We start from the raw sequence: 22,500 nt of genomic DNA on the forward strand, positions 1-22,500 counted from the left end.
AAAAATCAATATGTGCTGTTTGGGCTTTCAAGTATGCGAAGCGCCGCATGGGAAGCATATCGTATATCATTGAGGAGTTTTATTTAATATGTAATACATGCTCTGATTGGGTAGCTTCTCAGCCATCTTGCAATAGCATCCTTTATATGAAATCAACTGAGCAAAGCAAGTGAGGAAGCATGTACCATAAATTAAAAGACCCACTGTCCTCAGAAATCCGCGAACCAGCAAAAAATCCGTGATATATATTTAGATATGCTTACATTTAAAATCCGCGATAGAGTGAAGCCGCGAAAGTCGAAGCGTGATATAGCAAGGGATCACTGTATATCATTATTAGGAATATATGTATTTACCCTCTACAATTCCAGACACCTCACACCCAGATGAAGGGCCTTGAGCTGGGAGAACTTTTTGCCAGAGTTGAGCTCCAATGGTGGGGGGATGGTATAGCAGGCTGCTTGTGCTGATCAATACATTTACAAAACAAGATGCGAATAGAGAGGTGTGAAAGAATTTTAAGTGTAGCACAGGATTACAAGTTTTTTCGTAGGCTTCAGGGATTCTAGTGTTTAATTACTGATACAGTGAAATCTTATATTCATTTTTGTGTGCATATGTATGCATCCCTTCAAAATCAATCCCTTTGTTAACAAGCAGCAGCACTGCTTCATATAGAAATAAAAATGTCAGAAAACAAAAGAGCCAAAGCTAAACAGCAGAAGTTATAAAACAAAATAAGAATCTCTATAATGGACAAGGTGTCTGCCAAGGACTACATTGCTCATGAGTCCAAATCCCACTCACCTTCAGACAAGCTGAATTATTTCTAATCCGATTTTGATGCAGTGAAAATTAACTAGCATACTCCATTTTACCAAGAAAATTAAAGGGATGCATATAAGCCAGAGCTTATTTTGCCTTCCATTTTTATATACAGTATATTTCGAATCATGTCTTTACAAATGCAAAATATCTACAGGAATTTAAGATTACTTGATCTGAATTCGTCACCTTGATGAGTCTCATAAGAAGTTACTGGAGCAACAAGCTCTTAGTCTAAAGTGCACTTGGAATATAACAGTTCCCGATAATGTAAACACATCACTAAGACATTAACTTCTTAGACATCTATATTAACTTATAATATCTGATATACATGGGTATCGGTCATCCTCAGTGTTATTTTTTTTTTGAATGTCTTTCCTGATATGAAAAAGATGGTGAAGCTAAAAGAACACCACCAAATCGTTCATTGCGACTATAGATATACCACATTATTAATTGTACTCAAGTGTTTATAACAACAGCCAATAATCATGTGGTTCATTTTGTATTACAAAAAAACAAAAAACAAGGTATCTAAAATGGTACAGACTAAAATCAACCTGGAATAAAATGTAAATAAAACAAAAGGAATTCAAAGTGGACTTTAAAGCAAAATAATACTGTTTTTTAAAGGCCAGGTTGTAGAGGTAAAGGAGAATTACAAGATTATGGTCATTAACATTTGTAATATTCTAACATGGAAGGTCATCAAATCCATCCACATAGATAACTGCATTTTGGAAGACAGTCAAAACAGCTCAGAGTGAACTTGTTGTGAATGACTGCTATTAAAATGATTTGACCTTCTTAGTCAATATGTGGTAGGATAATCCTATCAAAGAAAAGAAGTGACCTGGAAGAAATGTTATGCACAGCAACAAAAACCAGAGGCTCCCATCTCCTCATTCTAAATTAGTTATAGACTTTCTCATTGAAAAATTACACAATGAAATTAGTCACCTGCCTGTGACACCCTGTACATGAATTGTCCATTATCCTCTTGTTTGGCATTACTTCTAACTCTATTGAGAAAAGGACCACAAGATTGCAAGACAATTCCCTTCACGACAAACATTATGAATTGTATTGTGGGTGAAGTTCAGGTGATATAACATCTGCAAACAAAAATATAACTGACACTGTTATGAATCTAAGGTATCCTTCCAGCTAAACCTTTACTAATAAATTATAAGGGCAAATAAGTTCATATACATTAGAAAAATAAATTAATCAAATTCAATTAAACTAAGTGCCCTTATATTAAAAGGCACATCTCTTTAGACAACTGCCCTTAACAGATTTTAGTAAGAATAAATAGTTAAAATACTTTTATTAAAAAAAGGACCTTATTCTTACCAGCTGCACTTCTCCAAATGCACCTCTCCCAATCACCTTCACTGCTTCATAGTCCTCGGATTTCAGTTGAAGTTCTCGAATCTTTGCTATAATCTTCTCATCTTTAACACCAATATTAAAAAAAGAGATTATTTAGCATTTTAAAAACACAAGAATGCATTTAAGGAATCTTCAAGGATGATGCAAAAAGCAAATTAAATGTTTTTTTTTTTATAATAACTCTTTTTAAAAAACCTATTAGGTCAAAATTTGGAACTAAGATAATGCATAAACACCATAGGAGGTTTAGAGACACATTTCTTTAAGATAAACTACTTTTGTTGGCACTTTTCATATATTTCCTCTTACAAGTTTTTTTTAAGCCTGACATTAAAAATCATTATTAGCAATTAAACAAGTCTATCAATCAAAGCTCATTCTGGAAGGTACTTCATAAAGGTACTGTATAAATCTAAAAGAAAATATGTATTGTGTTTCATCATGGCTTGGCTATTAGGGATGAGTATCAAAAACCAATATTAAAGTGGTACCAGTTCTGGACTGGTCAGTACCAAAATATCAATAAGCTTCTGGAACAACAATGTTGCTACTGGTATTTCTGTAATATTAATTCCTTCTAGCATTAGCAGCATTTTTAAATTCCTAACCATCCCCAAATGATTATGACACTGCAGGCATCAGGTGATCACGTTTTAGTAGGGTAGCTGTATGTTTACATTCTGTGCTCTTCAGTCATTATGAAAGATAAAAATTAGGGCTCACTTTAGTAAATGTAATGATAATGCAGCTAAATGCAATGTATGTAAAACGACAGCTGTATGTAAAGGTTGTAACACTAGCAACTTGATGAAACACAAGTATAACATTATATAAATGTGAAGCAGTGCAGACTTCTAGTACAATGCTACTGGAATTAGCCAAACAGAAAATGCGGCTGTTTAGACATTGTCAAGTCAAGGTAACATAGGTTCTCATTATAAAAGTATGTTATTCACTCAGTATATACTGTACTGTTAAGCTTGGGTCACAGAGTGGCACAAGAGAGAGGGTTTCCAAGGAACATTAAATTTATTTAACAGGCAGGAACAGACACAAGGGTTTATTCAATGGGAGTTCACCTTCAGCACACGCGAACACAGGTAGCAACTGGCAAACAACATGCTCCGGCTCTACCCTCCACCTTAAAAGAACACTAAGTCTTCTTCGACAAACAGGTTCACTGTCTCGGAAGCAATGGCTGGGGTAGAGAGGACAGAAGAGTGAGCAATTGGCTGGCCGTGGCTCGTCCTTTAAAATGTACTAGGTCAGGGGCTGCGGATCGCTAGACTTGGTACTCCAATACTGGTGGTGTGCTGAAAGAGATCGATCACATCCCGGTGGGAAGAAACTGGAGAATCCTACAGAACTGCCCAGTTTTAGAATTCTGACAACAGACTTGTTGCTATTATGAAAATCCAGCTTAGGTCCAGTAGGCTACCACCTACTAAGAGAATGAGGCTGGACTTGGCCAGACACCAAGATCATACTGGCTGTTTGTAATGGGTTTGCAATGCTTGCATGGACTGGTTGTTGTGTAGTTTCATGGAGTCCGGTCACAGTGGGGCATCTGTTGGTGACAAAACATTCACTGATCTTGACTTTGCTGACGATGCTACTATGTTCGCAGAGTCAATGGAGGGTCGGACTAAGACTTTGGAGAGACCGAGTAGGGAGTCAGAGTGTCTGGGCTTGCAAGAGTCCTAGATAAAAACAATGATCCAAGCCTTTAATGACCTCTTGGGTACAGTCATCAGCAGTTTGTCTGTCTGCAGAGAGAATGTCGACTGCACTGACAGGTTTACTTACCTAGGCAGTAATATTCATATCTCTGGTGACTCGTCCTATGAAGTCAATAGACTGATTAGGAGAGCATTTTTGGGGGCTGCTGGAAAGGGGTGTGTATTGTTCCCGATATCTACAGTGCATCCGGAAAGTATTCACAGCACATCACTTTTTCCACATTTTATGTTATGTTATAGCCTTATTCCAAAATGGGTTAAATTCATTTTTTTTCGTCAGAATTCTACACACAACATCCCATAATGACAACGTGAAACAAGTTTACTTGAGGTTTTTGCAAAAAACTGAGAAAACACATGTACATAATTATTCACAGCCTTTGCTCAATACTTTGTCGATGCACCTTTGGCAGCAATTACAGCCTCAACTCTTTTTGAATATGATGCCACAAGCTTGGCACACCTATCCTTGGCCAGTTTCGCCCATTCCTCTTTGCAGCACCTCTCAAGCTACATCAGGTTGGATGGGAAGCGTCAGTGCACAGCCATTTTAAGATCGCTCCAGAGATGTTCAATCAGATTCAAGCCTGGGCTCTGGCTGGGCCACTCAAGGACATTTTGATATCTTGGCTGTGTGCTTATAGTTGTTGTACTGCTGAAAGTTGAACCAAAGCCCCAGTCTGAGGTCAAGAGCGCTCTGGAGCAGGTTTTCATCCAGGATGTCTCTGTACATTGCTGCAGTCATCTTTCCCTTTATCCTGACTAGTCTCCCAGTTCCTGCCACTGAAAAACATCCCCACAGCATGATGCTGCCACCACCATGCTTCACTGTAGGGATGGTATTGGCCTGGTGATGAGCAGTGTCTGGTTTCCTCCAAACGTGATGCCTTGCATTCACACCAAAGAGTTCAATTTGAGAATTTTGTTTCTCATGGTCTAAGAGTCCTTCAGGTGCCTTTTGACAAACTCCAGGCAGGCTGCCATGTGCCTTTTACTAAGGAGAGGCTTCCGTCTGGCCACTCTACCATACAGACCTGATTGGTGGATTGCTGCAGAGATGGTTGTCCTTCTGGAAGGTTCTCCTCTCTCCACAGAGGACCTCTGGAGCTCTGACAGAGTGACCATCGGGTTCTTGGTCATCTCCCTGACTAAGGCCCTTCTCCGCTCAGTTTAGATGGCCGGCTGCGACGATGTGGGTTCTGGCTCCACACTCCCATTGCTATTGGAAGCACTTGAACCCAACACCGTCGATAATGTTGCCGAGTGAGCTAGTCAGTGGAGGCAAATAAACACTTGAGCAAGGGGTGGTGCAAAAAGTGCAACAGTGCTTTTATTAAAAATCAACAAAACAAAAACAGTGTTCATAAATAGTGCAGTACTCCAAGTTCTTCAATAAATAATCCATTAAATGAAAACGAGGAGGTTAAAATCAATAGAAAAACAATCCTTTAAAACCAGAGGTTAAAATGATCAGGAAGCAGTCTTAAAAACCATCAAACAAATCCGGTGCTCTTCTGTTAGCGTCTCACCTGCTAATCCCGTTTGGGCCAAGCAGCAGGCAAGACGCTCTCTGCAGCTGCCCTCCTACAACACACGCATGAGACTGGAGACCTCCCGAACCCTGGCTTCGGTATGGCACTCATCCCAGTCTCGGAGAACTTGGCTTCCAACCAACGGCCAGGTCGCCCACGCTGGGGATTCCAGCACCAAGTCTCCGACTTCCGCTGCCTTTCCATGGCCTCTGCGCCAGTCGCCTTCCCTGGTCACTCCCGCTACCTGATCGCCAGCGGAGCGACATCAACACAAACGCCTGGGTGTCGGCCTAACACCCAGCTTCCACGCAGCTGTCCACGAGCGCTCGATCGCGCGCTCACCACACTCACGCACCGCCTGCTTCCTCTCCTGCTCCCGGTAACCTCAGTCCTCTGCATTCCTTTTTTTTCTCTCCGAACGTTTCTTTCCTTTTCATCTCCGATCGTTTTTTTCTTTTTTCTTTAAAACCGACTCGCGCTTCTTTTTAAAATGACGAGGGCCACAGCAGCTGCAGCATTAGCCACAGGACAATCATGAATGTGGGCAGTTCCTCACCTGTGCACTAGGTGAGAAACGCCCACACCCTACGGATCGTCCCGCGGCCCACTATGGCCCAACGTCCCCTCGCTAAGCCGCGAGCACATCGATTATTTATTAAAAATGGCCTGTGCTCAGAGAGCTGTGGACCCTTAACACCACACCGGCCAGTTCTAGGAAGAGTCCTGGTGGTTTCGAACTTCTTCCACTTTCGGATGATGGAGGCTACTGTGCTCAATGGGACCTTTAAAGCAGCAGAAATTTTTCTGTAACCTTCCCCAGATTTGTGCCTCGAGACAATCCTGTCTCAGAGGTCTACAGACAATTCCTTTGACTTCATGCTTGGTTTGTGCTCTGACATTAACTGTCAACTTTGGGACCTTATATAGACAGGTGTGCGCCTTTCCAAATCATGTCCAATCAACTGAATTTACCACAGGTGGACTCGAATTAAGCTGCAGAAGCATCTCAAGGATGCTCAGGGGAAACAGGATGCACCTGAGCTCAATTTTGAGCTTCATGGCAAAGGCTGTGAATACTTACAGTGGTGTGAAAAACTATTTGCCCCCTTCCTGATTTCTTATTCTTTTGCATGTTTGTCACACAAAATGTTTCTGATCATCAAACACATTTAATCATTAGTCAAATATAACACAAGTAAACACAAAATGCAGTTTTTAAATGATGGTTTTTATTATTTAGGGAGAAAAAAAATCCAAACCTACAGGTTGTTAAAAAATAACCTAACTGTGGTGTATCACACCTGAGTTCAATTTCCGTAGCCACCCCCAGGCCTGATTACTGCCACACCAGTTTCAATCAAGAAATCACTTAAATAGGAGCTGTCTGACACAGAGAAGTAGACCAAAAGCACCTCAAAAGCTAGACATCATGCCAAGATCCAAAGAAATTCAGGAACAAATGAGAACAGAAGTAATTGAGATCTATCAGTCTGGTAAAGGTTATAAAGCCATTTCTAAAGCTTTGGGACTCCAGCGAACCACAGTGAGAGCCATTATCCACAAATGGCAAAAACATGGAACAGTGGTGAACCTTCCCAGGAGTGGCCGGCCGACCAAAATTACCCCAAGAGTGCAGAGACGACTCATCCGAGAGGTCACAAAAGACCTCAGGACAACGTCTAAAGAACTGCAGGCCTCACTTGCCTCAATTAAGGTCAGTGTTCACGACTCCACCATAAGAAAGAGACTGGGCAAAATGGCCTGCATGGCAGATTTCAAGACGCGAAACCACTGTTAAGCAAAAAGAACATTAGGGATCGTCTCAATTTTGCTAAGAAACATCTCAATGATTGCCAAGACTTTTGGGAAAATACCTTGTGGACTGATGAGACAAAAGTTGAACTTTTTGGAAGGCAAATGTCCCGTTACATCTGGCGTAAATGGAACACAGCATTTTAGAAAAAGAACATCATACCAACAGTAAAATATGGTGGTGGTAGTGTGATGGTCTGGGGTTGTTTTGCTGCTTCAGGACCTGGAAGGCTTGCTGTGATAGATGGAACCATGAATTCTACTGTCTACCAAAAAATCCTGAAGGAGAATGTCCGGCCATCTGTTCGTCAACTCAAGCTGAAGCGATCTTGGGTGCTGCAACAGGACAATGACCCAAAACACACCAGTAAATCCACCTCTGAATGGCTGAAGAAAAACAAAATGAAGACTTTGGAGTGGCCTAGTCAAAGTCCTGACCTGAATCCAATTGAGATGCTATGGCATGACCTTAAAAAGGCGGTTCATGCTAGAAAACCCTCAAATAAAGCTGAATTACAACAATTCTGCAAAGATGAGTGGGCCAAAATTCCTCCAGAGCGCTGTAAAAGACTCATTGTAAGTTATCGCAAACACTTGATTGCAGTAATTGCTGCTAAGGGTGGCCCAAACAGTTATTAGGTTCAGGGGGCAATTTGATGATCAGAAACATTTTGTGTGACAAACATGCAAAAGAATAAGAAATCAGGAAGGGGGCAAATAGTTTTTCTCAATTTCTCAATTTTTTTATTTTTAATAAATTTGCAAAAACCTCAAGTAAACTTTTTTCACATTGTCATTATGGGGTGTTGTGTGTAGAATTCTGAGGAAAAAAATTATTTAATCCATTCTGCAATAAGGCTGTAACATAACAAAATGTGGAATAAGTAATGCGCTGTTAATGCTTTCCGGATTCATCATATGTAAAACAACCAAAGTCCAAGTCTTTAGAGTCCTGGGGCCTCATGTACCTGTATAACGCCGTGCGTAGAACTCGCACTATAACATGGCGTAAGCACAAAAGCCGAAATGTGCTTACGCACAGAAAAATCCAGATGCAGGAATCTGTGTGTACTCCAACTTCCATGTTCTTCCGCTACATAAATCCCGATCAGCATGAAAAGTAACGCTCATGCACGCGCTTTATGTAATGCCCCAACTCCTCCCAGAATTACGCCTCTTTGAAAATGCAAATGAATATAAATCGCCCTTAAGCTCAGCCTTCTGTGAAAAGACAATGGGAAAAGCACGGGGGAAAAAATAAGAATTTCAGCGAATACCAAGAGGAAGCAAAGGAAAAACATACTATTTGTTCAAATAAACCATGGTATAATCAACAAAAGGAAGGTGATCCGAGTGACATAGCGTGTTGGAGAAACTTGAAAGCTCACATTCACAAAATCGCACAGTGCCTGAAATAAAAAAAGAAGTCACATATCAAAGTCACCGTGAAAAGGGGAGTTGTAGCCCACTGTCTGAGTGTCATATGAAAGGATGATAGGGTACAGAGAACAAAAAAGGCACACAGTGGGGGAAAAAGCATGACATGTCAACTTCAATCTCGACATTTCCACTTTAATCACGTAGTTTATTTTGTCATTAAAGTAGAACATCATAAACTTCATCTTAAAATCGTTTAATTAACCAGTTTCTCAAATCACATCGTAATTAAAGTAGCACGTTAAATGCTTTGTTTTGTATTTGATCTTCTATGTGCTCTGTGTGTGAATCACTACTTGCTTCTTAAACCAGCTCTCTTCCTCCAACTGGACACAGAATCCATTACATTCGTGATATTACAGTTCTCTGAATAACTAAAATACTGAGATGTATACGTGATATCATTTTCATGAGGATAGGAGTTAAAGCACGTTATTAAACATGAGTTTCACGGTGCAGTGATTGGGTGCGACCTTGAATGAAATAATTTATTGCAGCAGTACTCAGGGGTGGCTCTAGTCTTGTGGTGGCACTGGGCAGAGGAAGAATCGATGGCTCCTTTGCCCGCCAATGTCAGTAAGGCAGCTTATGCACGGTGGATGGTCGAAATTTGTCGCTGCATATTTAGATCTGTTGTTATTTTCTCTTTCTGTTTTATATTCAATACATATTGGCGTAGCCGCCACTGAAGTCCTTGCTTTTCTTTCCCCAAATACCCAATCACCACACAATCAGCTCTGTAATAGAAGTTAAGCCATCTGTAAGCTTAGAGCGCCGATTCTTCAAAACGTTTAAGGAACATTGAAATATCTTCGTAGTACATGTTTAATTATTCTATCCTTCACGACACTCCCAGGGAAGAATATACAGTAATCCCTCGCTATATCGCGCTTTGACTTTCGCGGTTTCGCTCTATCGCGGATTTTATATGAAAGCATAACTAAATATATAACGCGGATTTTTCGCTGCTTTGCGGGTTCTGCGGACAATGTGTCTTTTTACTTCCTGTACATGCTTCCTCAGTTGGTTTGCCCAGTTGATTTCATACAAGGGACGCTATTGGCGGATGACTGAGAAGCTAACCAATCAGAGCATGCAGTTAAGTTCCTGCCTGCTGAATGCAGTGTTAACCAGGAAGTCTCGTCTCGCTCATTCAGCATCAACGTGTTTCGCTGTGTAAAGAGTTGTGCTCTTTTGTGTTTATCTTTGTGCATAGTCAAGCCCTTCATTATGGCTCCAAAACGATCTGCTACTGCTTCAGGGCCGTGCCCAGCGCAAGCGGAAGATGTTAATGATTGCCGAAAAGGTAAACGTTTTGGATTTGTTGAAGGCTACGATTCTTTTTATTTAAAAAGTAGGAAAGGAATATAAGATCTACGGCCGCAGTGTCCTTTTAACCAGGGTGCAAAACGAGTTTTAAGTGGATATAATAAGGCAGTAGTCCGGATGGAATCTGCTTTAGGGATTTGCATTGAAGACTGCCAGAAGAAGAACAACGGCAGTGCTACACAATCGCCTGAAGTGGCTCCTTTAAGGGCTGTAACGCTCTCCTTTGTTGTGCAGTAAAATAAAACTCATTGTTATCGGACAAGTCATCGTGTCATTGTTGGTGAGTAACCATGTTTAATTTTCTACTTACAGTACTTAGTACATGTACGTGCGTTTAGTGTCACTGTACACACATTTACTGTATACTATTTTTCTTGTATTGTATCGTAGTTATTGCTGGTGGCATGTCTATCGTAATGGCTGTAACATGTGTGCAATCGGAGACACTCAATATCTTTAAAATAATATTTAGGTTTTACTGTATATAAACAGTGTGTTTATATACATAATTTCAATTAATCTTACCTAATATCTAAGAGAATACAAAGGGATTATGCTGTATAACTCTGCGGGGAATATTTATAAACAGTGTGGGAGAGTTTATAAGGGCTTAAAATATATAAAAATAACCATAGAAACATATGGTTTCTACTTCGTGGATTTTCACCTATCGCGGGGGGGTCTGGAACGCAACCCCCACGATCAAGGAGGGATTACTGTAGATTAAAGTTTTATCTGTATAATATAATAAACATATTTTGCTGCATTTCACCTTAAAAATGATATTGTCATCATATGTAAATATGTGCTTTATAAAGTGGCTCGGGTTGTGTAATATAATAACTGTAGTGCAAGTTTACAGTGGGGTAATTGTACTTATAAGTACAAACAGTTCTACAAGGAGCAATTGATTGAGTGCGTTTAAAGTTCTTGGGACGAAACTGCTTCTGAACCGCGAGGTCTGTACAAGAAAGGCTTTGAAACATTTTGCCGTGGCTGAGACAGCGTGTACTTGAAGCTGTATACCGATAATTCTCTTTCCGATCAACTGCTGCTGTGATTCACACTCAGATTCAGAGCTATAAATACTCTCAGTGGTGCAGTGAGAGTAAAAAGATGATCCACTGTGGCAACTCCTAATGGGAGCAGCTGAAAGAAGAAGGTGCAGTTAGAGTAACAAAGCTAAAGCAGTTATGGTATTTGGAATACTAGGCTATTCCCTGGACCATTATATTGTTACAAGTTAATTACAATCAGATGCGTTACACTAATAAACAATATGCGGTTAGTTTCAGTGTATTTATAAAGCCACGTCAGGAAAATAAGGTGTAACCACACAGGAACAGTAGCACTGCTTTGACGCTGGGTGCAGCCAGTCTGCAAAACCGAGCGGAGAACTTGCGTACGCCAGGGTTTGACGTACCGTGGAAAAATGCGTGGCTTTACGCCAAGTGTAGGTTTTATACATCGCGATTTGAACGTGGAAAAGTTCTTACGCAACATTGCTGTGCGTACGCACCGTTTATACATGAGGCCCCTGGTGCTTCCTGTTTTGCTCTATGGTTGTGAGACATGGATGCTATCCAGTGACCCGAGAAGGAGGCTGTGCTCTTCTGGTATCTTATCTCTTCTGAGAACTCTTGGGTACCGCCGATTTGACTTTGTGTCAAACAAGCAGTTGCTCACGGAGTCCCAAAAAGGCACATTACATGCATTGACAGGGAGCATCTGGTACAGCACAATGACCATGTGGGACAATTCCACGTGGGTGATCCGGCATGCAGGATCCTCATTGTTGAGGACCTGAACGGCTGGACCAGGCCAAGGGGACCCCTGTGTAACACCTGGCTGCAGCAGATAAACGATAATTTCCGAAGAGCGGGACTGAACCACACGTCTGCCTAAGGGGTTGCCAACTTGGATCCTGAGCTGTTTCATCGTGTGGTGGGTGCAACAACACAAAGTACCAGTGCGTGCTCCCCAACCTGAACCTAATACCCATCATTTTTGGCTATAGCGCATATTTTGCCTCTTCTTATCATGAAGGCAAATGACATCCTGCAAAAAGTGTATAAAGCGAAGTGTTGATTGGTATTAGAAACTTACATTCAATGATGTGCATATGCAGGACGACAACTGTACCAGCTTTTTAAAAATGATGTACAGTACAGCTTTAAAACATCGTCAAATCAGTTTATTTACAATTGACTGTCTCATGGACACAGCACAATTACATTCCTATTTGCCATCAAGCAGTGTTTGAAGTGGAAACAAATTACTGGCTGTACTCCGCTTAGTCTGCGTTACGTTTCTCCTCCCAACTGAGTATGACTTCAACAAAATGGAGAAGTGGGCTCCCCCTTGGAAGTCAGAGCTTGTGTATATTGGTATATCGGGGCTGGAGTTACAAGCGCTGCGATACACTAACATTCAACTGAAGGTTAGGGGTCTCCTTGATGCTTTGCATGCAGGTGGCTCTGGTCTATTTCAAACACTGCCCACAACATCAAACAAGCAACAGTGTGCCACCACTTTACTTGTCCAGCACCCAAATGTCCTGGCATATATGGACATAAATACCTATAATTCTGATTGAGAATTACAGAAACCTTAGTAATCAGGGCCAGATTAAGACCCTTAGATGAACCTAAGCACTAAGTAATTTTGGTGCCCACTTACACTAGTAATTCAAAATATTAAAACAATAACAAACTAGAAAATAAAATTTAATTTTATTATCGAAAATTCGAAATTAAACAAAACATACATCTAGTAAGAAGGAACATAATATTTTTGTATGCTTCATTTTATTTTTATCTTAATAATTTTCTTCTACTTTTTTCCCTTGCAAACTCTTTGATTAGATCTTCATTATCAATCTTACATAACACATCTGCTTCTATACATAACAGAGATGAGGCATCCAGCCTGCCTTGATGCATAGTTGTTCTGAGGGGATTTTTAATATATTTCAACCATGAAAATGAACGCTCAGCTGAGCAGTTTGTGACCATTAATATTAAAAATGTACGAAAGGCAATGTCTACATTTGGAAAAGCACACTCAATATTGTCTTCTAAAATTATTTTATAAAGTTCTGCATGACTGAATCTTGTTTTTACATTTTCTGTTGCACTAAACTTATGGCGCACATATAAATGAAACTGCTGAAGTTCAGCTGAGAAATTACTGTTGAAGTCCTCTGGGTAAGCACCAATTATGCAAAAGGTGCTGATAAGAAATTTATCTTTGGACTACAAATTATACAATTTCCTGCCAAAACCTGTAGAAATTGACTTTAACCCCAAAACTGATTTAAAAATTTATTTTGTGCGGCACTGCTTTTCGATAAAGATCTGATCGCATTTTTATCATTACTTGAAGAGAAAATGGCATCCGAAATTTTAAAAATTTTAACGTTTGGGGTCGATTTTAAAGGGTTTTTTTTAAATGTACGGTACCGTAGATTTACCATTTTGATTAATTTATTTATGGCTTTTGTGTCAATTTAGCAAATCTATTTACACATATTCTTAGTACAAGATTTGAAGAATATTTCGTGAAAATTTTCTTAATAAATCTTTATTAGAAAAAAAAAATGTTAAACAATTTTATCCAATAGTAATCAGCAGTACGATTTTCACTTTTACATAATGTAAAGGAATTTAAAAATATCCTAGAATTAAATACTTACCTGAATATTTTTTCCTCAAACTGGGACGATTTTTTGCTTTTGCTTAAAACAGAAAACAACACTTTCAACGCACTAGAAATTTATTTTAAGTTAAATAACAGAGAATTCCCGAAACACAACAATTACATAATTTTGACATAGCACGGCATTTTAAGGGAATCCCCATGAAACGGGAATTCCCCATCGTAGATGGCACCAGTATGCAGAACGCACTGTGTAAGGCGCCATCTAAGAACAGTGATGGCATAGGGAGGTACAGGGAGGCATCATTCATTTTTCATTAAATTTTGAAAATGGCTATAAATTTAATTAATTTAATAATTTATGTGATAAATTCAGCCATGATAATTTTTTGTGGCGACCCCTTTACCCTTGATGCCCTAAGCATGTGCTTACTTTGCTTATATGGTTATTGTGCTGAAACATGTTATTCAGTTTAATACAGCAAGTACAGTCAATCCTTAACTTTTGCAGAGGTTACATTCCTAGGAAACAACGCAAAAGGCGAAGATGCAAATGTTAATACATTGAAACTGGGAAAGAGTGGGTAAGGTTCCAATTTCCACCAAAAAGTAATCTTTTGATAGAGTGTGTTAAAAATACAGTTGTCATCATTTTTGATACTATGCATTTTTTATAACACAGTAACAATGAAATAGCCCATTAAATATATAGCACAAAATTCAACTGGTAACATGTAAGACGCATTATACAGCTAGTCATTCTCTAGAATTTTGTGACCTTTTGTGCCAAGCTCTCGTTCAAAATGCAATCTGTAGACCATGGACCATGCAGTTGTTTTAAGATCCATTAACTTACTCTATGTAGCCACATAGCAGTTTGCATTCAAAAACCCTTAAAGCTAAGGTGCACTCTACTTGCTTAAAAATAGTTATTACTTTCAAATTAACTAATTGAAACAGAAAAATATCTACTTTCTTCAGGCATTTCAGAAGTTAGTTAATTCTGTTGGAGAGACAGCTATGAAATAATTTGGCATAGCACTTGGATGTCATCTAGTGGCAGCAAAATACTATGTTACCTCTAGAATGATAAAATGTATGTTAAATATGTAAGTGTCAGTTTTGATTTTTATTTTAAGACCTCATCACAACAGAAAGCCATGTACTGCTTTAGGATTATTTAGCACGTAAGGCCTTCTGAGTTTATTAAACCACTACAAACTTTTACTTTGAAATTAAGTACAATATTTAAAGAAACAGAAGTAATTTTGAAGCAAAGAACAATATGTAGAACAGTAATCCTTTATATATGATATACATATAGCCCTCCACTATTATTAGCACCCCTTGCAAAATTTCAAATATATATTTTCAAATTCTAATAAATAAATGCAAACACATTGGAAAGGTGGCCATACTCCAAGTGCTATCACGATTTGAATGCAAGTATCCATTCTAGAGGAAAAAGAGGAGACTCCTTCCAAAATGGTACAACCCCACACATGTGAAACTGAAACTATCCATTCATTTTCTTAGCTTGATCAATGCATTTAAACATTGCACAATCGACAAAGGTAAAAAGAAAAAAGACGTTGCTGAGAAAAGAAGGACTAGGTAAAGAGGCAGAGGTACACATGGAGAAGGATGCAGTATAAGGTACAGAAAATCAGCTTTATTTAGAACATTTGAGAAAAGTTGTCATCCATTAGAATACTGCATTGGTTCATTACTTCAGTACCGCTAGGTATGAGCAACAATTGCAAATGTGATTGGCTCTACAGTCTGTCATCTTGCCTAAAACACACAGAGTTTCTAGTGTTACTAATATGTGCCTAGCTGACATTGAAGCTTTAGAACTTAGGCTATGTGTAGCCTATTAAGAAAGGGAAAATGTTTAGTGAATTTCTAAATCAAGTATAAAGCAACCGAAACTCTACCTTGCTATGAATGCTCATGGAGAATAAAATGCTGAAGAGTTTCACTGCGCAGGAAGAAAAAAATGCCTACATTTCACAGTCTCACTGCTCCAACTAGCTGTTATTTTGCATCCACAGAGTCAGTCCAGTGATGCTGATGAGGCAAGGGCAGGCAGTAAAGGATGACAGATGGATAGATAGATACTTTATTAATCCCAAGGGGAAATTCACATACTCCAGCAGCAGCATACTGCTGACAGAACATCTGCAGCATCTTATTTCAGATGTTGAAGGACGCCAGCCTTCTAAGGAAGTATAGTCGGCTCTGTCCTCTCTTACACAGAGCATCAGTATTGGCAGTCCAGTCCAATTAATCATACAGCTGCACTCCCAGGTATTTTTAGGAGTGCACCCTCTGCACACAATCACCTCTGATGATCACGGGATCCATGAGGGGCCTGGTCCTCCTAAAATCCACCATCAGCTCCTTGGTTTTGCTGGTGTTCAGTTGTAGGTGGTTTGAGTCGCACCATTTAACAAAGTTCTTGATTAGGTTCCTAAACTGCTCCTTCTGCAGCCCACAATAGCAGTCCGATGTATATAGGATGAACAGAACCGGAGAAAGTACAGTCCCCTGCGGCACTCCTGTGTTGCTGACCACAATGTCAGACCTGCAGTTACAGAGACACACATATTTAGGTCTGTCTGTAAGATCATCCACAATTCATGCCACCAGGTATGAATCTACTCCTATCTCTGTCAGCTTGTCCCTAAGGAGCAGAGGTTGGATGGTGTTGAAGGTGCTAGAGAAGTCCAGAAACATAATTCTTACAGCACCACTGGCCCTGTTCAAGTGGGACAGGGATCGGTGTAGCATATAGATGATGGCATCCTCCGCTCCCACCTTCTCCTGGTATGCAAACTGCAGAGGGTCGAGGGCGTGGCAGACCTGTGGCCGCAGGTGGTGAAGCAGCAGCTGCTCCATGGACTTCATCACATGTGACATCAGAGCGACAGGCCAGAAGTCATTCAGCTCACTAGGACGTGATACCTTTGGGACTGGGGTGACACAAAATGTTTTCCAAAGCCTCGGGACTCTCCCCTGTTCCAGGCTCAGGTTGAAGATGCGCTGTACAGGACTCCCCAGCTCCAACACACAGGCCTTCAGCAGTCGTGGCAATACTCCATCTGGACCCACTGCTTTGCTGGCACAAAGTCTCCTCAGCTCTCTGTTTACCTGGGCTGCTGTAATTGTGGGTGGGGGGAAAACTCTCTCGTATGCTGGTATCAGCAGAAGGATGGGTGGAGGGTATAGTAATATGTATGTGCAACATTGTGATGTGATAATACGACGTAGGTTTACAAGTATTATTCAATATTACATACAATTTGATGAAATATTGTGTGAAATATTATGACTGCAGTGTATGAAAAATTATCTATGTAAAGATGTGCAATTACTTTATGACCATACGTGCATCTTGAATGACGCATTATAAAGTTGTAATTATCCATGGCACATAGTATAAGTACTACTATGTAGTGTGTACTGCTATTACTTAATTTCTTTGTTATTAAAAGTGAGAAGGGTTCTATGCGAAGTGTGGAAGTTAGTTCAACTTCAGAATTCATAACAGACTCTGGGTACATAAAAGAGGCAATAACCACTGAGGATGACTGTAAAGACCGCTACTACAAACTTTGAGTACTTTGCACATCCACAGTCCAAAGACCTTGATCCATTTTTGTGTTATATCTAACTACTCCCAAGACAGAGCATGTTGTAAAGGTGGTAAAAGTGACTAGAAAGCGTGACCTTAACTATCAAGGTTATAAAGCTAAAGCGACCTATACTGTATAAGACAGTACACTTGACAATGGCAACTTTTTGTTCTTCAGTAAATATGACACCTGCTTAAACAAACATCTACACAAGTGCACTGAAAAAATAGTTTATCTGAAGTCATATGCATCTTTTTTTTGTGGGAAGTTACCATGGCAGCCTAGTAATAATGCTCCTCCACCCTAGAGTGGGTGTGGGCTTGTCTGCATCATGTCACTCCAGGACTGAAAGACACTCCAATCCATATACATATTATATAAAAAAAAAAAAAAAACACTAGATAGATCTCAAAATAAACAAAGAACTACTGTCTCTATGCTACTCCAATAATACACAACTGACCTGTTGCTGTCATCTAGTGGATATATAGTGCCATTAATTTTGCAATATCTCTGCTGATAACGGCAACTTTTATTGAGGTTGTCGAAGTTTTAATTTTTTTTCTAGATACATATAATTATAAAATCTAAAATTGTATTAGCCTATATTTCAAGTTAGAATTCCCGGCCAACGCACACAAAAAAAAAAAAAAAAAAAAAGAATACAGTAATCCCTCCTCGATTGCACGGGTTGCGTTCCAGAACTCCCCACGATAGGTGAAAATCCGCGAAGTAGAAACCATATGTTTGTATGGTTATTTTTATATATTTTCAGCCCTTAGAAACTCTCCCACACCGTTTATAAATATTCTCGACACAGTAAACCCTCATTTATCGCGGTTAATCCGCTCCAGACAGATAAATGAATTTCCACGAGGTAGGATTCTTTATTTATAAATCTTTATTTATAAATATTTTCGCAGTCAGAACATAGATAACCTGTTTACGACTTTCTAAATACGTTTTTTTAACATTATTTGAGCCCTCTAGACATGAAATAACACCCTTTAGTCAAAAGTTTAAACTGTGCTCCATGACAAGAAAGAGATAACAGTTCTTTCTTACAATTAAAAGAATGCAAACATATCTTCCTCTTCAAAGGAGTGCCGTCAGAGGCAGAGAATATCAGAGAGAAAGAAAAGTAAACAAAAATCAAAAGGGCTGTTGGGCTTTTAAGTACACGAAACACCACGATAAAGCCGCCACAATGAAGGGCTAAATGTGAAGGTAGTCTTTTCAGTATTTTTTAGAGGAGCGTCCGTATCTTCTAAGGAAACAGCCTCTGTGCAAACAGCCCCTCTGCTCACACCCCCTCCGTCAGCCGCAGAGACTGTCAGAGAGAGAGGCAGAGAAAAGCAAACAATCAAAAATCAATACGGGTTGTTAGAGCTTTGAAATGTGCGAAGCACCACGCAAGAAGCATATCGTATATCATTGAGGAGTTTTATTTAATACTTAATACATGCTCTGATTGGGTAGCTTCTCAGCCATCCGCCAATAGCGTCCTTGTATGAAATCAACCGGGCAAAAAAACTGAGGAAGCGTGTACCATAAATTAAAAGACCCATTGTCCGCAGAAATCCGCGAACCAGCGTAAAATCCGTGATATATATTTAGACATGCTTACATTTAAAATCCGCGATGGAGTGAAGCCGCGAAAGTCGAAGCGCGATATAGCGAGGGATCACTGTGTAACCAAAATAACTGCAAAGATTTGAAGAAATAGGTGTGGTTGTTTTCACGCAATGCTCCAACATACAGAAAGTAATTCTGTTTTAAATATATATATAGAGTTATTTTTAGAGTTCAATTTAGTTCCAGAACTGTATAAAAATATACAAAAATAAATAAAATTATATGTTCTGTAGTAGATTACAAGATTATTATATAAACAATAATTATATGTACATAAAACTTTTAGAATAGATTAAGGTAGTAAAATGAAGCAATACTTACATCTGTTGAGAAAATTTTCAATGTTGGCATTTTTTTTAAGGGCTGGAAAATCCAAATCTAAAACCAATGCATTCATGGCATCCTACAGAAGGAAGGAAAAAACGGCATACATTAAAATGCTTTAATACCTCTGGCAAAATAAGCAAATAGATATCCTTAACAGAAATTTGTTAAAACAAACTTATAAGTTGAAGCTGCATTATACACGTGATGTGACCCTGTATGAGAGTTCAGACCATAAATAAAATGAATGTGTCTGTCAAGCTAACAGAAAGGGCTAACTAATCACTAACCCTCAAGACATTTTTATGCTAACAAGAGACCACCACTGTGTAAATCCTCTATAGATGGAATTATCAATATACACTGCAATTTGTGACAAAACAGGGGGTTCAGAACACTTCAGGACAAATTACTAGCTCAAGGACTTGAGACATCGGGAAGCAGCCAAGTATGATAACTACTGGATATTTTAAGCTTACAAAGCTAATTCTGCCTTGAGCATCATAACTAGGGTAAAAGCCTTCTATAAAATACTATTACTATTAAGCAAATATGCAAATCTACCATAAAGAGATGACTGCATGAAAGTAAATACAGAGGGTGCACTGCAAGGTGCAAGCTGCAAGCCACTCATAAGCCTCAAGAATAGAAAGGCTGGACTGGACTTTGCTAAATAATATCTAAAAAAGCCAGCACAGTTCTGGAAAAACATTCTTTGGACAGATGAAACCAAGATCAAACTCTACCAGAATGATGGCAAGAAAAAAGTATGGAGAAGGCGTGGAACAACTCATTACCCAAAACATACCACATCTGTAAAACACGGTGGAGGCAGTGTGATGGCTGCCAGTGGCACTGGGACACTAGTGTTTACTGATGATGTGACACAGGACAGAAGCAGCCAAATGAATTCTGAGGTGTTCAGAGACATACTGTCTGCTCAAATCCAGCTAAATGCAGTCAAATTGATTGGGTGGCATTTCATGATACAGATGGACAATGACCCAAAACATACAAAGCAACCCAGGAGTTTATTAAAGCAAAGAAGTGGAAAATTCTTGAATGGCCAAGTCAGTCACCTGATCTTAACCCAATTGAGCATGCATTTCACTTGTTGAAGACTAAACTTCAGACAGAAAGGCCCACCAATAAACAGCAACTGAAAGCTGCTGCAGTAAAGGCCTGGCAGAGCATTAAAAAGGAGGAAACCCAGCATCTGGTGATGTCCATGAGTTCAAGACTACAGGCTGTCATTGCCAGCAAAGGGTTTTCAACCAAGTATTAGAAATGAACATTTTATTTCCAGTTATTTAATTTGTCCAATTACTTTTGAGCCTCTGAAATAAAGGGATTCTGAAAAAAAAAATGCTTTAGTTTCCTCACATTTTTATACAATCTTTTTGTTCAACCAACTGAATTAAAGCGGAAAGTTTGCACTTCAACTGCATCCAAGTTGTTTAATTTAAAATTCATTGTGGTAATGTATAGAACCAAAATTAGAAAGAAAGTTGTCTCTATCCAAATATTTATGGATCTAACTTTAGGTTTACCAAAATGCTGGAATATATGTTTAAGTGTTTTAAGTAGTTTGTGGCTGTGCACTAAAACACATTTCATCTAATTTGTTTTGGTCAAATTTATTTATTATATTTATATATTGAATACATGTTTAATAAGTTTGAGGACTTTACAATGTGCATCATACAGACCAATTTCACTGGGAACTGTGGAACCGTATTTGAGCTTGACAGTTCATTTTATTGACAGCGAGTTTAAGATGAAAAGAAAGCTTTTGCAAACTTCGTTTTTCCCACAAGACCATACAGCGGAGTTTATTGCAGTGGGCCTCAAAGAAGCGATGTCCGCTTGGGGCTTGGTGGAGGAAAGATTTGTGTGCATCACAACGGACAACGCAGCTAATATGTTTAGGGCAGCATCTGTGAATAACTGGCCGAGGCTACACTGCTTTGGTCACAGACTTCATTTAGCCATCGGTAAGTTGTATGTTTTTTCCCCAGATATATTGAAACTATTTGACAATTTAAAAATATTAATTGTTGTTGTTGTTGTTTTAGTGATATAATCAGGGGTGCACATAACTGGTACGCGGGTACGCAAGCGTGGCAAAAATGAACACGTAACGTCATTTTGTTACTACAGCGCTTTCGTGTACAAAACAGAAGAGCTCTTGACTGTGACCGTTTTTTGACAGCGTGCGATTAAAATTTCACCTACACCATTTGTTTTATGTCTTTCGGTTTAGGTACTGCGTTTATGTTCGAAAAGTGTTTATTCCTCTGACTCAGGACCCTATTCTGGAAAGCACCATACAAAGTGGTTTCGTTTTGAAACAAAATAATTTTGCGTGTTTTCCGCTTGTGCCAGTGGTAATTTTTAAATGAGGTGCAGCTATGCGCATTTTCGGCTACTTCAAGACGGCCAAATGACAGTGCGCTCTTCACCAACAGTCTTTATTCAGTGACGTTATTTATTAAATGATATTTAAGCGCCACGCACTCATGTGATATTAGATACGTACTCAAATAGCATTTTATTTTATTTTATTTCGGTTTTATCACAAAAGAACAACTGATTCTTTCATACCATTTTTAATGAAACGCAATACATTTGTTTAATGCATATTACGCACAAGACGCAACCTTGTGTTTCGTCAAGTTGCACAATGACGATAAAAACCACAAAACCTTAAGGGAGCGATCTGTACTTATTAAGACCTCGCTGCGGAGTGCGTACCAAACACCAGCTCCTGCTACTCACCTGAGGAACACACTCAAAAAGTTATGTGCACCCCTGATTATAAAGACACATTATAATGACAATGAGTCATATGTCTACAGTATAATAATCATCATTTTTATTCTGCTAATCTATCAAATTAGATACATTTAAAAGTTAAAAAATATTTGATTAGTCAAATACTATTATGTTAATGTCTGTGAACCCAGATGAGTTTAGAATAAGTGAGTGTTTATTATTTATTAATAAATGTTTGATAATTGTCTTATGTAGGTGTATATAATTAGTGAAATAAAAACTTTTTTTTTTATTTCTGATCAAAAGTTGCATAAACAACAAGAGTCTTCCTGTGTCTTACTGTTTTTTTTTTCTGATCATGTTTATTTCCTGAAGAGAATGCCATGAAGGATCCAAGAA

General features: G+C 39.1%; 1 protein-coding gene across 7 annotated transcripts in view; it reads right to left on the bottom strand.

Moving 5' to 3' along the window:
- The window catches only part of rock2a (rho-associated, coiled-coil containing protein kinase 2a), a 272,191-nt gene that overhangs the window by 179,023 nt on the left and 70,668 nt on the right, over positions 1–22,500 (bottom strand). For all 7 annotated transcript variants that reach the window (XM_039748920.1, XM_039748916.1, XM_039748919.1 and 4 more), the window contains exons 2-3: positions 19,324–19,405; positions 2,185–2,285 (exon numbers count right to left, since the gene is read on the bottom strand). In XM_039748920.1, the coding sequence (XP_039604854.1) occupies positions 2,185–2,285; positions 19,324–19,405 (183 nt within the window). The remainder of the gene's footprint in view (positions 1–2,184; positions 2,286–19,323; positions 19,406–22,500) is intronic.

The sequence above is a fragment of the Polypterus senegalus genome, chromosome 3 (genome assembly GCF_016835505.1).
Source record: "Polypterus senegalus isolate Bchr_013 chromosome 3, ASM1683550v1, whole genome shotgun sequence".
In the NCBI taxonomy this organism is placed as follows: domain Eukaryota; kingdom Metazoa; phylum Chordata; class Cladistia; order Polypteriformes; family Polypteridae; genus Polypterus; species Polypterus senegalus.